Genomic DNA, 14,673 nt, shown 5'->3' on the forward strand with positions numbered 1-14,673 from the left:
TCATGGAGTTGTCAGGTATGACTCGGGAGATAATACCTACATTCCTCTGAAATGGCAAACTGAAAGCGTTTGAAAAGGATGTCACTTTGGCCAGCTAAACTGAGCCTTACAGCAGTGCCCAGTAAGGTCCTGAAAATTATTCATCTCACCCCAAAATTATTCATCTCACACTGTACAGCTGGGTGACATGGGGCAATTTATGACAACATCAGCCAGTTTATATTCCAGGCTCCAATTGCCATAGTCAGAGCAGAAGCATTTACTGCACCTGTAGATACCTACATGGAAACACCTAAATTTCAATTTTAACCTCAAACTGAATACTCCTTCACCACTCAATTAAATTGCATAATTTTAAGTGTCATTTAGGATGGTCTAGGATGCCCCAACCATTCTTTACTTTCTGCTCATAAGGTACCAACAATCACTGTGTAGTGATTTCCATCCCCATGAATGTGTCCCAGTCACCCTCAAGAATATCAAATGACACTAAGTGCAGGCAACTAAAAGGAGCCAAGTGTTTCTGACATATTTTAGTTCAGGTCACAAACTCTGTCTCTGAAAATAGTCCTGAAGTTTCTCTTTAAAACAGATTCTTCTGCATTGTGCTTAATTTAAAGCTGTGCGTTGTGCAGAAGGTGTTGTGTTAACCCCTAAGGGATAGCTTATTTTCTGTACTAAGTGCAATAAATACAGTGTTTTTCTTCCCTACCCTGGGGAATGCTGAATGGTTTAAATACTTTATATGCATTAATGAGACATCAAATCAAGAATATATGAAAGCAAAAGATGCTTTTCTTTGTCATGTAGTTACAGATCAAGCTGAAAGTATGGATTATATCTTTAACTATGGTATATCAGATACTGTAAATATTCTGTATATTACTAGAAAGTGTACTAGTAAGATATGTGCACTCAAGGTGACAGTTATCAATACATTAAACTGTTATACCTGGCTTCTGCCAAACAGCAAAAGCAAAACAAATATTTTCAAAACAAGATGAATAACCACTCCCTAAATTTTCGTTTGTGTTTTTGAATGTGACCTCAAGACAAACACTTCATTTTCATTTGGAAAGTAACCACCAATATGTAGTTGCGTCTTTCCCTGAAGTCTACTAATCTGTATGACAGAGGAATAGTGCACTAGCAGTAATTTGCAACTCAGAATACTAAGAAAGAAATGAAAGGCTACCTTATCTAGCTGAAACTGTAGGGAATTAGGTAGCATATAATTACCTGAGCCAGAAAATATAATTTATCAAAGTTAGTGATTAACCTATTTTTTGATGTCACATTAACAGAACACTGAAGTGTGAATAACTAAAAATAATTATACTGATTATTGTTTTCAGTAGTAAGGCTTGTGATCACTAGGAAAATTCAGGAAAGTCTCTAAAATTTAGCATCTTGGTCTTTTTTAAATCCTTCACAGAATTGAACACAAATAAAGTCAACTACTACTATTGTAGTTATACTAATCTAATGAGAGTTTTCTCTTTCCGGTTTGTAAAATATCTATCGTTTTTAATATTAATGTCTTGCAATTAATACCTTACCAGTAGTATCTTGTGGTTGAATAGGTTCTGTAATTTCAGATGGATCACTGATGCCATTTTTGTTTGCTGACAACACTCGGAAAACATATGGTTTTCCTTCTGCAAGGTCAAACACTGCATAGCGAGGAGATTTTACTGCAACCTGTGCATTGACTCTTTGCCAACTTCCGCTGCCAACCATGGACTACAAAAAACATCAAAAAAGCCATGAATCATTTCTGTGAACTGTCAAAAATTGAACATATTGCTGTATTGCATCCTGTCATGAATTTATTTAAGAGCTATGAGAGAAGGATCACTCTCAACTGTCTGACTCAAACATATGCAAATTCTCATTGCTGGTGCATTCCATTACTCTGCAAAAAGGTCTGAATAGCTCCCTGTCTCCTTGCCTGTCTTGACTTCAAAACATGCACACTTGTACATACAGCCAGCTTTCTTTTAGGGCTGTGACTGTCAACTGTGATTGGCCCCAAAGAATTGCTTTCATGTCCTGCAAAACTCACATGAACACCTAAAGGTTTGGAGTCAAGCAAACAAGCCCTAATCCAAATTCCGCAGAAAGGTAGGGAGGGAAATGTTACTTTGCTCACAACTTTATTTATTCCGTTGAGTAAGGTCACGTCCCCTAAAAGCATTCATCAAATGAAGTAATTACTTTTGTGTATTCTCAATACAGCAGCAGAGCTTATCATCACCACAACTGCACATGGAGGAGAGCCAGAAAATCAGTACTCTGAGAAAAGCCTGCTGTCCATTCGATTTCCCACATAAATTGTTTAACCAAAAATTAGTTGTGGAATCTTTCAGAAATTTCAGTAAAACCCAAGTGCCTAATAAACTCATGGAAGAAAATTTCTTTGGCATGGAGATAGGTGCATACAAATTATATGTTTATAAAATTTTGGGACAGAAAGTCTGGGAGCAAAATCTGATAGACTGGGAATTTCTTAGAGGAGGAACAGTGTTTCATGGGTGCTTGGAAACTACCCTGTATATAATGACACCTACAATAGACAAATAATAATAAACAGCTGGAGTCCATATATCAAAATCTTTCTCACCCACCTAGTGTTCTCAACAGAAAAAAGAAATATAGCATCAATTTTCTTCATAATAAAAAGCTGTAAAATATGAAATAAATATTACTTTTCCATACATTTTACTTCTTGCCATGAAAAACATTAATTTCTTCTTTTCACAAAGGATCAGCATCGCATTTTGTTCTGCAGTTTGATTTTACCTATCTGTTAAAAAAGTATTTCAAGAGAACAGAGAAAATTCATTTCCGTTTTGTGTCTCTTGAAGGCTTTACAAATGCATTTTTATTCTTCAGGACTGAATCTTCTTTTTTTAAAATAAAATAGTTAAAAACTGTTATAAATTAACAGATGACAGTGGAAAGCAAAAAACAAACATTCACCTATGAACTGACTAAGCTGTCCATAGATATCAGTTATTTATGCAAAAATATTTTAGATTCAGGTATTAATTAGTTCAATAAAGCTGTTTTTTCTAATAATAGCCTTTTTGTCCCCATCCTCACTTTCCTTCAGTAAGTCTGATGTTTAAATGAGATGCCTTTTTTTCATCATTGTCACTGCTGCCTACTGTTTCTGGAGCTATATAAATTTATTAGTATAAAACAAGCAGATAATGTATCTTTTCCAATTCATTCTTCGAAATTCAGCTAACCAGGTGTATGTTTCCATTCAATGAAAATCTACCTCTGAGCTTTTTATCTGGGCTATTTCTGCATAATCTGGAGCTAATAAGGTGCTTCCATGACAAGAGCTGGTTCAAAATCCTTACATCGATATTCTTGAAATTTATAGATAAGCAAAAACATATGGAAGTGGGAATAAATGCAAGAAAGGCATTATATTTTATTGCATAGAAAGAAAAAGTAGATACTTATTTCTATGAAAATTTTTGTTACTTCTTTTGAGTCCATAAGGCAGAGTGGGAGAAATGGTCACGCTTGCTGGAAAATTTAACCAGTGGGTGGTGTTCCCTTTTCATTGATTTGTTCAACACCCAGCAAGTAATGGATGATAAAGAGTGTAGAAATGGCCTATGGAGTTCTTTTGAAGTGGAGGGGTTTTTTGTGTGTCTGAGAGGGAAAAGACAAGCTGGGGGGCTGCAAAAAGAGGAGTGGCATGAACAGGATGTCTGGGGAATAAACTGTGGAGGAATGTGCAGAATTTTAGAAGTGCTAAGAAAAAAACTTGCATAGTAAGGGCCTGAGAAAAGGCTATTACAATATTCATGGTGCAAATTGAATGTGTGGCAGTTTTATGAAGAGGTTTAGTGTTTGTGGATTGGTAAGAGGGTGCATGTGGTAGAGGCATAATTCATAAAAACTAAGTATAGCTTGACCTGTCTTTTAGAGGTCAGGTATGAGGCCCATTTTACCCACTAGGAAAATTTTGTAACAAGTTGCTCAAACCCAATATAATTTAGAAACATGGTTCAGGGAAAGATTTATCTAAATTTTATTCACTTAGGTGGATGAAGAACAAACCCCTCCTACTGTGAACACTGAAATCCCCTTTCAATTCAAAGAGAGGAGGAAGGCAGCCATGAAGAGTACCAAGGACCAGTGAACCTGAGACAGGCATCTGCCTCTTTGCTGACCTTACAGGGGATAAATTGGAAATGTCAGTGTATAGTAGATGCTGCCATTAGCCTGCATAAAGTGAGGATCAAATTATGAGTTACTGTTTATTCCTTGTTCTACCACAGAACTAACAGAAACTCCCCTTTTTTACAGAGAGATTGAAAACTTACAATCGTGCCTGTAGGATTGTGAAACTATAGATGTATATATTCTTTCAAATTATGAGTTACTGTTTATTCCTTGTTCTACCACAGAACTAACAGAAACTCCCCTTTTTTACAGAGAGATTGAAAACTTACAATCGTGCCTGTAGGATTGTGAAACTATAGATGTATATTTTCTTTTTTTTTTTTACTGCTACTTTACATAATTATTTGTTCCCATTTAGACAGCAGTAAGCAAATAGCATAGTGGAGTCCTTTCCTGTGGGCCTTGAATTTCAATGCTCATTAAAACTTGCCGTAAGACATTTGATTATCCATGCTTCTCTAATATCCCACTTCCAAATCCTGGAAGACCACAGTTTTATTGCTCATTCTGCAGTTCTGAAAATGTTTTGAGTGTAACTGCCCACAGCAATGAAGCACCTTTCAACAGACCACCACTACAGAGTGCAGTACCTTCTCAATGAAATACGTCAGTGGCTCCCTGCCACGGGGAACAGGTGGATCCCAGCTGAGCACAACATATGTTTTGCTGATTTCTGAAGCATGTACATTGGTGGGAGGGCCTGGAATCTGAACATCCCCTGTAAGATTAATAAATGTAGCAAGTGTTAAACAGTAGATTAACTCCTGGGTCAGCATTCAGGGTACAGCTCATCTTTCTGATTCAACTTTCCCACCCTGCACTGCAATGCTCAGCTATAAGGGGCTGTGATATCATCTGTGCAGTTCACCTGATCACTTCAATTAAATTTTGATAAATAAAACTTCAGTATTAATAGCTAGTTACTTACTCTTTCAGTAAAGGTCAAATGTGCTCCCTGAAACTCTTGTGCATTTGTCACACTTTTTTCTTTGGTCACATTTGAATTACTTCAATCTCCTAGTAAAAAGCCTACTCACTATATGCAAACATTTTTTGATCAAAGGCAGAAGTCTAAAGAGTTATTATGATAAATTAGAATTTTTTTTTAAAATAGCTGGAAGATAATTACAATCAGAAAAGAAGCTTTAAAACAAAGAAGAAATCAGGAAAAGGAGCAGAACCTACTGGCATTATATCCTGTAACATAATGGTATAGTCTAAAGCACTTCTAAAATCTGTGAATCAGAGACTTAAAAATATGTCACCAGCCTCTGATGGTTCCACCACATAGTGTAGCCTGATCAAACCCCTCTCCCCACTCACTTTGCAGAGTTACCAGCAGTGTTAGAGCCAACCTGCCTACCCTGGCCAGGTAGGAAGAATTCAGCTCAGCCTTTCATGGTCCTGCTCAGTGACTGCAACATGAGCAAAAGCTGGTTCTGCTATCCAAGGAATTACAGCGGGGTAAAACAGCACCAGATGGGAGAGTGACCTGTGATGGTCCTGTGATGGACTTCTACACAGGCACATCTACACAGCCCTGAAGAAGCTTTGACTTGGTAGTAGGGCAGAAGTAGCAACTCAGCAGACACCTAAAAATTTTATCTTTATGGCTTGTGATAGAAAAAGAAAAAAATCTTTGTTCTTTGAAGGTAAATTTTTCTATTTTTCAGACTAAGAAAAGAGTATATGTCCTCTAAATGTTTGTTTTAAAAAAATAGAAAAATATTTCAGTAATAATTTCAAAACCATGGCAGTGATATTTTAAACTATTATACATATCTGTAGAATGAACCAAACTCAAAGTCTACACTGATATTATTTCATCATATATATTTACCAAATCAAAACCAAACCTTTTTTAAAGCAAACTGAGAATGAAAATTTATTTTTCACAATGCTTTCTATATTTGATTTCCTAGAAATGTATTTTTTTCTTTCAGAAAGGTGCATAAATCAGCTGAGTTTAAGATGAAATTGATGACATATAGTCAAGAAAATTACAACAATCCTTCAGAGCATTAAGACAAAAGGCTTCCAAGTGATTTCAGGTAACAAAATTTCAACTTGTTTTCTTTCATTCCTGAAAAAACAAAAGCTCCCATACTTTGTAATGATATAACATGGTGGTACAGCATTGTTGCTAGAATGGCTCATCATCCTGCACTAAAAAGGAAAACCATTTGTGATCTGTGAGATTGCTCTTTCAGAAATAGTCTCCAATCTTGCAGATGAAAGTAGTGATCTACATAAAGAGTGATATTTGAATAGTCATACTCTATTAAATATGAACATTCATGTGACAGAAATCCAAATATCATTATTTATTACTATTCCAGAGTGGCCATTTACTGGATCTGATCATTCTAAGGCAATCCTGAGACCAGAAGAATGATCTGTGAAGCCAAACAAGACAATTACAGTCTGATATTGTGATGTGCCTCTGATCCTGTAATACCCATATCAATTCTTTTAGGGTGCTATTATAAAAACAGAGGAACTTCATCTGTCCTGTCCATGCACTGGGAAAGCCATTTAATGTCTCCTTAAAACTACATTTGTTCTTAGGCACTTTTTTAATTTTGATCCAATATAGTTAATAATTTTAACAGTTTAAGTGCAAAGAAGGTCATTATTCAAATATAAAAACCAAATTATTCTGTGGAGAAACAACCAAAATCAGAAAATAAATCAAACTTTATCTCAAAAGTTGTCAGGGATCTCTCTAATTCCCCTGAGGAAAAACATTACTTAGTCTATAACTTTAACCTCAAGAATAACTTCCGTATTCAGGTAGATATATTGTTTAAAGAATTGAGATGGATTTTGTAAGTTTTTATGAGAATGGCAATAACTTGCTTAAATAGTCAAAATCACTCTAAAAAAACTATACTTAGCTCCCAGAAAGCTAGAAAGAGGGGAAAACAGGCAATCAAATGCCAAATCAAATGGGCAATTAAATGTTCAGCCATTTAAGTCAGCTTAGCACTAGTAAAAGCAAAAAGGTGAGAAAATGCTGTTGATATATAAAAGTTTTGCTGTTGATATATAAAAGTTTTGCTGTTGAGAGTGTGATGTTCTCCATCCTTTTAGACCTCACTCTTCACTTGTGTTCTTTCAACCTTGCAAGTCATAATGTGGCTTTATTTCTTAATATAGGACTTTATCACTAGATGTATTTCTTTTCAAGTTATGTTTCTAGTTAGGATGCAAAATTCCTGGAGAATAAGCAGATGTAGTGAAATTGCAGAAATGCTACATACCTTCAAGGTCATCCTTACTGATCACAATCTTTCTCCCTTCATCCAGGTGAACAGCTGTTAATCAAAATATCCAATTACTTTCTCAAACTAGTTCAATATATTTACAAATTTTGCAAATTATTGTCATGTGCTCAACAGCCTGTATGCCTCTGTTTCTATAATGTTGTATTGTCTTTCCCCAGACAGAGTCAACTTGAAATTATATACTAGTTTATTCACTTTCATAGGAAAACAGGGCATGATAAGGCAGAACTATTCAAAGATGAGCTAAAAAGCAAGAGTGATAGTCACAGTAGATGGATTTGAGGCAGATTAGTAATCAATTGTATCATGAACTTAACTTTTGTTATAGGAATTATTCATAAAGCATACACACATACACAAAACACATGTAAAGGAAACTGTATATTCAGCTCAGATTTCACAGGCAACATTGGGGCAGTGCTTTAAGGTATTCATGATTACTTTAATTCCCCTCTGACCAAAAGGAGGACATGAAACAGAAGGTGTGCAAGAACATGATAAACAGAATCTGCACAGGGGTTTAGGACAAATACTAAATCAATAAAACTACTCCCCAGAGCAAGCTGGCTTACTCTATTTGTGGAGAAGCTCTCATAACACTACTTTGCAGTCTGTAGTGAGATATTCAATCAAAGCAAGAAATAAACTCTTCTCCTTAGGTTCACTGGGCAAACAGAATCTTAATTTTTCTTTTTTTTTTTTTTTTTAAGAAGCCTTGAATAACCTACTTTGTGTTCTCTCCAGGTCAAGGGGGTCGAGTGCTGCAACGGGTTCGGAGGCTCGGGAAGGCCGGCTAATGCCAGCGCTGTTCACTGCTCTCACACGGAATACGTAAGACCGTCCCTCCTGAAGACCAGTCACAGGGTACTTGCAGACTTTGACAGGAGCATCATTGCACTGGACCCAGTTTTCCAGACCTACTTCACATCTTGGAATAGCAGAGGACAGCCTTTGTCAGTATCATCTCAGAATAAATACACCCCATGCTACCCACACCAGGTCAGAGCCACAGAAGTCACCTCTGCTCAGCTGAGTAGCTAAACCATACATCTCATTAATGAAAGTCACACACTTTATACACTCTTCTCTGGTCAGAGATCCAGTCTCCACTCTGTTCATATTTTTTCATAATACAAAGGTCATTTTTCTTCCATGGTTTTTGGCCTTTTCAAATCTATCTGCTTCTCTTCTGTTTGGTTCTCTTCCTTGCCATGTAAAGAATAAATTATTCACTTTCATTTTTAATATTCATCTCCACAGAAGATGATGAATTTATAAGATTCACCTAATCATTTCCATTTCTTCTTTGTCATGTTTTCAAGTAAACTTCTTTGTGCCTTTCCCTCCCAAAATGACTGGGCCACAAAGTATGAGTCATCAAGAAGAGTGATGTTCTCATACTGACTGCTTTGTATGTACATATATAGTTTGTGTCCCACTAATATAAACTTTTGTGTAGAAAACTCTCTTTTGCTCTGACTGTGCCAGAAAAAAGTCATATCATGATCAAGAGCTCCTTGCATCACTGCAGTGATACAAGCAACTTGTCAAATGGCAAATCTGACTAGATTATACACAATATAGGTGAAATACTCCTATGATCTATGTACTGCATAAATTGGATATAGATGGTAGAGTCCCCAGGTCTCAAGTTAATTTCCTCATACTGACTGCCATTCATAAACCTCTATTTTTCCAGTTATTCCAAGACAGTTATCTTTGAATTACACCAAATGACAGAGAAGCAAATAGCAATGAGCTGCAAATGTTGCTTTTAAGTGCAGAGCAGTGTACATTATGAAATCATTTCAGTAAGGCTTTGCTGACTGACAGTTTCAGACACTAAGGATCAGATGATCTGCTCTGGTTACAAGGAGCAAGCATTCTCTTCAGTCAAAGAGCAAAACATACAAAACAGTGCTTGGATCCTCTGCTCACCAGCTGCCTGCACTGAGCTGAAACCCCAGCAAAGTGCAAAGCTCACTGAGGGACAGAAGCTTGCCAGTGTGATTTAAACTGCCAGCTCCCAGGAGTCCAGGCCTTGAGCCCCTGATGTACTACATTTAAGAAAGAAATAAAAACCTAATGTAATAACTCCCAGGTTTCAGCTTTTGCAGTATAGAGATTAAAGAGGTTAAATCTAATTCAAGATGCCCATGGATTCTAGCTTTTATAAATTAAATACTGTCAGGGCTCATTCTCTGATGTGCCCACATCCATACTATTGAACATTTTAAGAGTATGATAAAATGTGTCTGCCTGCAAATATTACTTGGAATGGCCTCCAGCCCCTGCTAATTCCCAGACTGTGCCCAGAATTGCCTGTGAAAATACTAAATCATCCAGGCCAAAAGTTTGCCAAGGAACAATCTCGTAATTTAACACAGTGTGTAACTGAGTTCCAGTGCCAAGTGTCTGCAAAAATATAACCAAAGAACACACACATTGAAAGGATATAATGGTATTTTTTTCTCTTCGGTATATATATATATTTCTGGCAATTAACAAAATTAAATAAATGCTAATGTTTACATACTTGTCAACAAAATATCCAATAACAGTGCTCTCACTGGTTGTATTCGGTGGTTTCCAGGTAACAATGACATAGTCTCTGTTAGCATCATGGCATTCAACATCCATTGGTGCCCCCGGTGCTCCTGCGATCAATGCTTCAGCATCTGGACCACAAATTAAAATAAATTGGTTTTGACCCCAACTCTTCTGATGTACATCAAAAAGTCAAAGGGAACACTTTAAGTTCATTGGGCTACTTGTTTAGATGAATGGAAGCCCAAACATTTCATGATGAACTAATTCACTGCAATAATGATTCAGGACCATAATGTCTATATTTTTATACAGATAAACTGTTCAAGGATATTTTTGAGAACAGAAAAGCTTTTTAGGACCCAAACAAATCTTATTCTTTGTGAGAATTAAAAGCTTAACCCGCCCATGTGGTTTTGATGCTCTGTTATACTGAAAGCTGTGACTCAGTGTGTTACCAATCAGACCAAGATACTCAATAAAAATCATGTAGATCAGGAAAAGAAAATCTCTTAAAGAATGAAAAACTTGCAAACTCCTGGAACATTTATAACGCTATGTTTTATTTATAGTCCTAAACACCACCTCTAAGATATCCTTTTGCAGCTTCATTTTGAGAGATGTTGACTAATCTGGACCCAGAACTCCTAACGAAATCTCTTAACAGGTAAAGTTCATTCCCTTCAAAGGAAAACTTCTATAAGAAAAAAATATCCTGTAGAGAGTCTAAATTTATAGATTCTAATCCCAATCAGTTGTGAACTGGTGTGTGCTCAGTATCAGGTCACAGCCTTCATGAAAAAAGGCAAGAGAATGGCCAACAGACAACACTAAAGACTCCAGAAGTCATAGCACAAGGCCAGGGTCCAGGGCATACAAAGGCATCAAATATGGTATAAAAGAGATGGACAAAAGAGATGCCTAAAGTTTACCCATCACTACAACAAAAACTCCTGAGAAAGTTTTTGTATATTAGTGGGTGCTTTTCACCTGAAAAATGTCTTTTGTGGAATGTAACCTGGATAGAAATAGCTTTAGCAAATTGTTTCTAATGAGATCAGGATACCAGAGTGGCTTGTTCAAAGACAAACTGCAAAGCTGATGAAGCCCTTGCACTAGTCCTGTGAGGAAGTTGGATTTCAAACCTCTGAAAAAGACATTCAGTACCTCTACCCCACACAAACTGTCTGTGTGACACTCCCACAAGGCACATATGTTCCAATATGTTTCCAAGAAGAACAAGTTTTAAAATGAATACAGCTACAGTTGCCTCAGTGGGGCTGTTCCAGTTTGCCCACATCAAGGATGTTGTCCAGTGTATTTAAGAGAGTAAAAGAACTGCTCAACCAGAAATACTTTTATCTTTCAATGAAAAAAAAAATTAAACTGAATCCTAAGTTCTGCTCACAGGTACATGTAGAAGTTCATTTTTACTTCGCTGAGAGCTGTGCATGGAAATGTGATGAAAAGTTCTGACCTTTATTCTATTTTAATACATTTACCTCCTTTAATCTATGTCTCTTGTGAAAACTGTATTTCTTCAGTCAGCTAGTTTCTCACTTTGTTTCTTTTCTCTGCTTAATGACATGACTATGACTGGTATAGTGGTGGGACTATTTCTTTTGCTCTTTCCTGCACGTATCCCTAAGACCAGGCACAAGATACGAGGCTGCCCTACAAGGCTCACTCCCAGTGCCCAATCTCCAAAACCAAAACCATTACAGTCAGAACTGATTGTATGCAAAGATGTTTATTTCCTACCAGGAAAGGAGACAAAAAAGAAAGAAATAAGTTGTTTCTTCACAAGTATGGTTTCTCTGGTTCTCCAGGAAACAAAATGTTCTCAGGAGCATTCTCCTCCTGAAGCTCTCCATTCATGTAAGGTGACTGGTTTTTAGTGCAGACTACTACATACAAATCAATTTACTGTGAAATTCCACAGGGCTAAATTTCTTTCATGCTTCAGTTATTACATGGGATTTTTTCATAAAACTAAACTGTGTAATGTTTTTTAATTTCTCCTCAAGAACCAGATTAAACGTTTACCTCTTACAAACAGGTATGCACTGCATTCGCTGATTCCACCTCTTGAAACCATGCGCAGGGTGTATAAACCTTCATCATCTTTGTTCAGATGTGTAAAGGAAAGAGCTGCCTGGCCTTCTCCAAAATACAGCTTTGTCCACTTGGAGTCCTTTAGCAGCACATCTGGAAAAGAAGACCCATCAGACCTGTTATTTGCTGCTAGAACAACCTGCATCCTTGTGCAGTTCTCTGCCAACCAGGGACACAAACTAATGTTCATGCCAGTTTTATTCAGGATGGTAGTGCTTTGGATGCCATGAAAACTCTACAGAGAGTGAGTTGCATCTCTCTAAAATTATTTGATCAGTGACTTTTAGAGAACATGAGGTCTAGTAATACACTATGCAGTGCCAACCACAAAATTCCTATCACTATTCTTTTTAATATACTGAGAGACAAAAATGTTACTCACTTTTAGAAATATTGACATGAAAACCTGCCATACACTATAATGAATGGAGGGTGGGACCTTGTTTCATTTTTAATAAGTTTTGCTTCCTGTTCAAGTCAAATGTCAGTTTACTCAACTTTTTCTTCCAAATTAAAAAAAAAAAAACAGATTTCAATTTAATCTGAAAACTGCTATAAATGTACACCAAACTTAAATCTTCAAGTCATGCCTGTTGAGCATTGAATTAAATTAAATTTTGACCTCTCAAAGGTGAGATATGGTGACCCATGAGTAATGCACATTAATCTGATTGCCTAGTGAAACCAGAGCAAAAAGTGAAAAGGATGTTTTATGCTAGGCAAGGGGCTTCTCATCTCATCTTTTCAAATAACTAATTGGGTTATTTTTGATTTTTAACTCCCTAAGGCAAATCACATACAAATTTCTTGTAATCAATGCAGCAGAACTGTATTTAAAAGTTATGAATATCTATGAATGTTCATTATTCTACTACTTAAATAGATTTTGGAGCTGACACTCAAACATTTGCAAAGGAATCAGTGTTCTCACCTACCAGGCGAGTTTCATAAGCAGGTATAAAACATGACACACATTCCAATAACAAAGCATGTGCAAGACACACACTACTAAATCTTACAGCAGTAAATTGCAAAATCAGCTAAGCATGTAGTAGTTTTATGAGAAGCACACAAACTGAATTCAATCACATTCCTTCCCATGAGATCCTTACCTAGAAAACCTGAGTGTCCCCTTTCTGCCCTGCCTGCCACAATGGTACTCAGACTTTGTGTGAAGAGACATGATGTACTTTAAATTAAATCAGAAAATATCTCACCTAGAAACTTTAACCAATGCATGAGCCCTGTGGAAAATCCTAAGCATAAAAATATTGATTAACCAGCATCTCTGAAAAGCTGGTCACTTATTTAGACTCAAAGTTTCAGTGGATTGGCAGCCACCATAGTTTGAATATGTAGAAACTGTAAGCAAGCCTGTAATGCTACTAAGGCCAGAATCACCCATTTCCATTCTTTAGGTGTACCTGATAGCAGAAATTGAGGAGGCAGCTATGTTTGGTAAGAGCAGAAAAACTTCTCTTTCCCACACAAGGCCAAAGATCCATAAGAAATTTACAGAAACCTGCTTTTTTTAATGCAGTCTGGAGGAATGACCTTGTAGGCAAGACAATTAGAATAAAGTTTGGGCATATTTAAAAGATCTAATAGAACAAGTACTCATAAACCTGCTGCCACAATAATATCACAAATAAAAGTTCTCACTCTTCACAATCTATTACGTGTTGTGCTTTGCTATTTTTTCCCAGAATTTACTTGCAGAGCACTAATCCTCAGAAGCAGTGTCTCAAACCTCACATATAAACCTCACTGTTTATATTATGTAAGATAATTTTTCTGATTTCCTAATACATGACTCTGATAAAAATTCATACAAAGAGTGGGGAACAATTATATACTGAAGTTTATTTTCATCATGTAATTTTTTGTTCTGATGAAATTTCATTAGATTATTCAAGAATTTTCCTTCTGAAGTCAATTATTTTATTCTATATTACAGTATAAATGGCTGCAGAATGCTGATACATAAAGCATTATAGTGTTTATATTACATTAGAGATCAATAAGGGAAAATTCCTATCATCAGCTGAAGTCAGTGTCCAGATTAGATATACATTCCTGAAGCATTGTTTTGATTTTGTTCTTTCAGTATATTGAATGGTGCTTTCAGAATCCTAAATTCTTCTAAGTGGGCCATGAATATGAGACATCATATTCATGTTTGTGAAATCCCAAATCAATTCACAGGATTTCACTGAGCTGACTTATATGCCCCTTGGAGTGTACAAGATACCCTCAGTAAGGCTCACTAGTGTGAAGCTTATTTATGCTAGATAAACACATACTTCTCCTGTGTATAATTATAAGTAAATCACACATATCCATCTCAGGGCTTTTGTTGCCATTATTTGATTAACACAAACTGAAAAATTTTAGAAAGAGTGCTGCTGGAATGCATGGAATAGACCCTCTCTGAGTCCCTCAGAGAGAGAAGGAAATGCAGTGATTGAATTGGAACCTCCAGAGAAACTGGAATATATTAAGCCACAGAGACATG

At 36.4% G+C, this 14,673-nt stretch overlaps 1 protein-coding gene across 1 annotated transcript in view; it reads right to left on the reverse strand.

Moving 5' to 3' along the window:
• Window positions 1–14,673, reverse strand: part of MYOM2 (myomesin 2) — a 76,179-nt gene that overhangs the window by 37,177 nt on the left and 24,329 nt on the right. The window contains exons 11-16 of the mRNA XM_059842788.1: window positions 12,090–12,251; window positions 10,033–10,174; window positions 8,225–8,424; window positions 7,473–7,526; window positions 4,800–4,927; window positions 1,560–1,743 (exon numbers count right to left, since the gene is read on the reverse strand). Of these exons, the coding sequence (XP_059698771.1) occupies window positions 1,560–1,743; window positions 4,800–4,927; window positions 7,473–7,526; window positions 8,225–8,424; window positions 10,033–10,174; window positions 12,090–12,251 (870 nt within the window). The remainder of the gene's footprint in view (window positions 1–1,559; window positions 1,744–4,799; window positions 4,928–7,472; window positions 7,527–8,224; window positions 8,425–10,032; window positions 10,175–12,089; window positions 12,252–14,673) is intronic.

This window comes from Haemorhous mexicanus, chromosome 3 (assembly GCF_027477595.1).
Source record: "Haemorhous mexicanus isolate bHaeMex1 chromosome 3, bHaeMex1.pri, whole genome shotgun sequence".
Lineage (NCBI taxonomy): Eukaryota > Metazoa > Chordata > Aves > Passeriformes > Fringillidae > Haemorhous > Haemorhous mexicanus.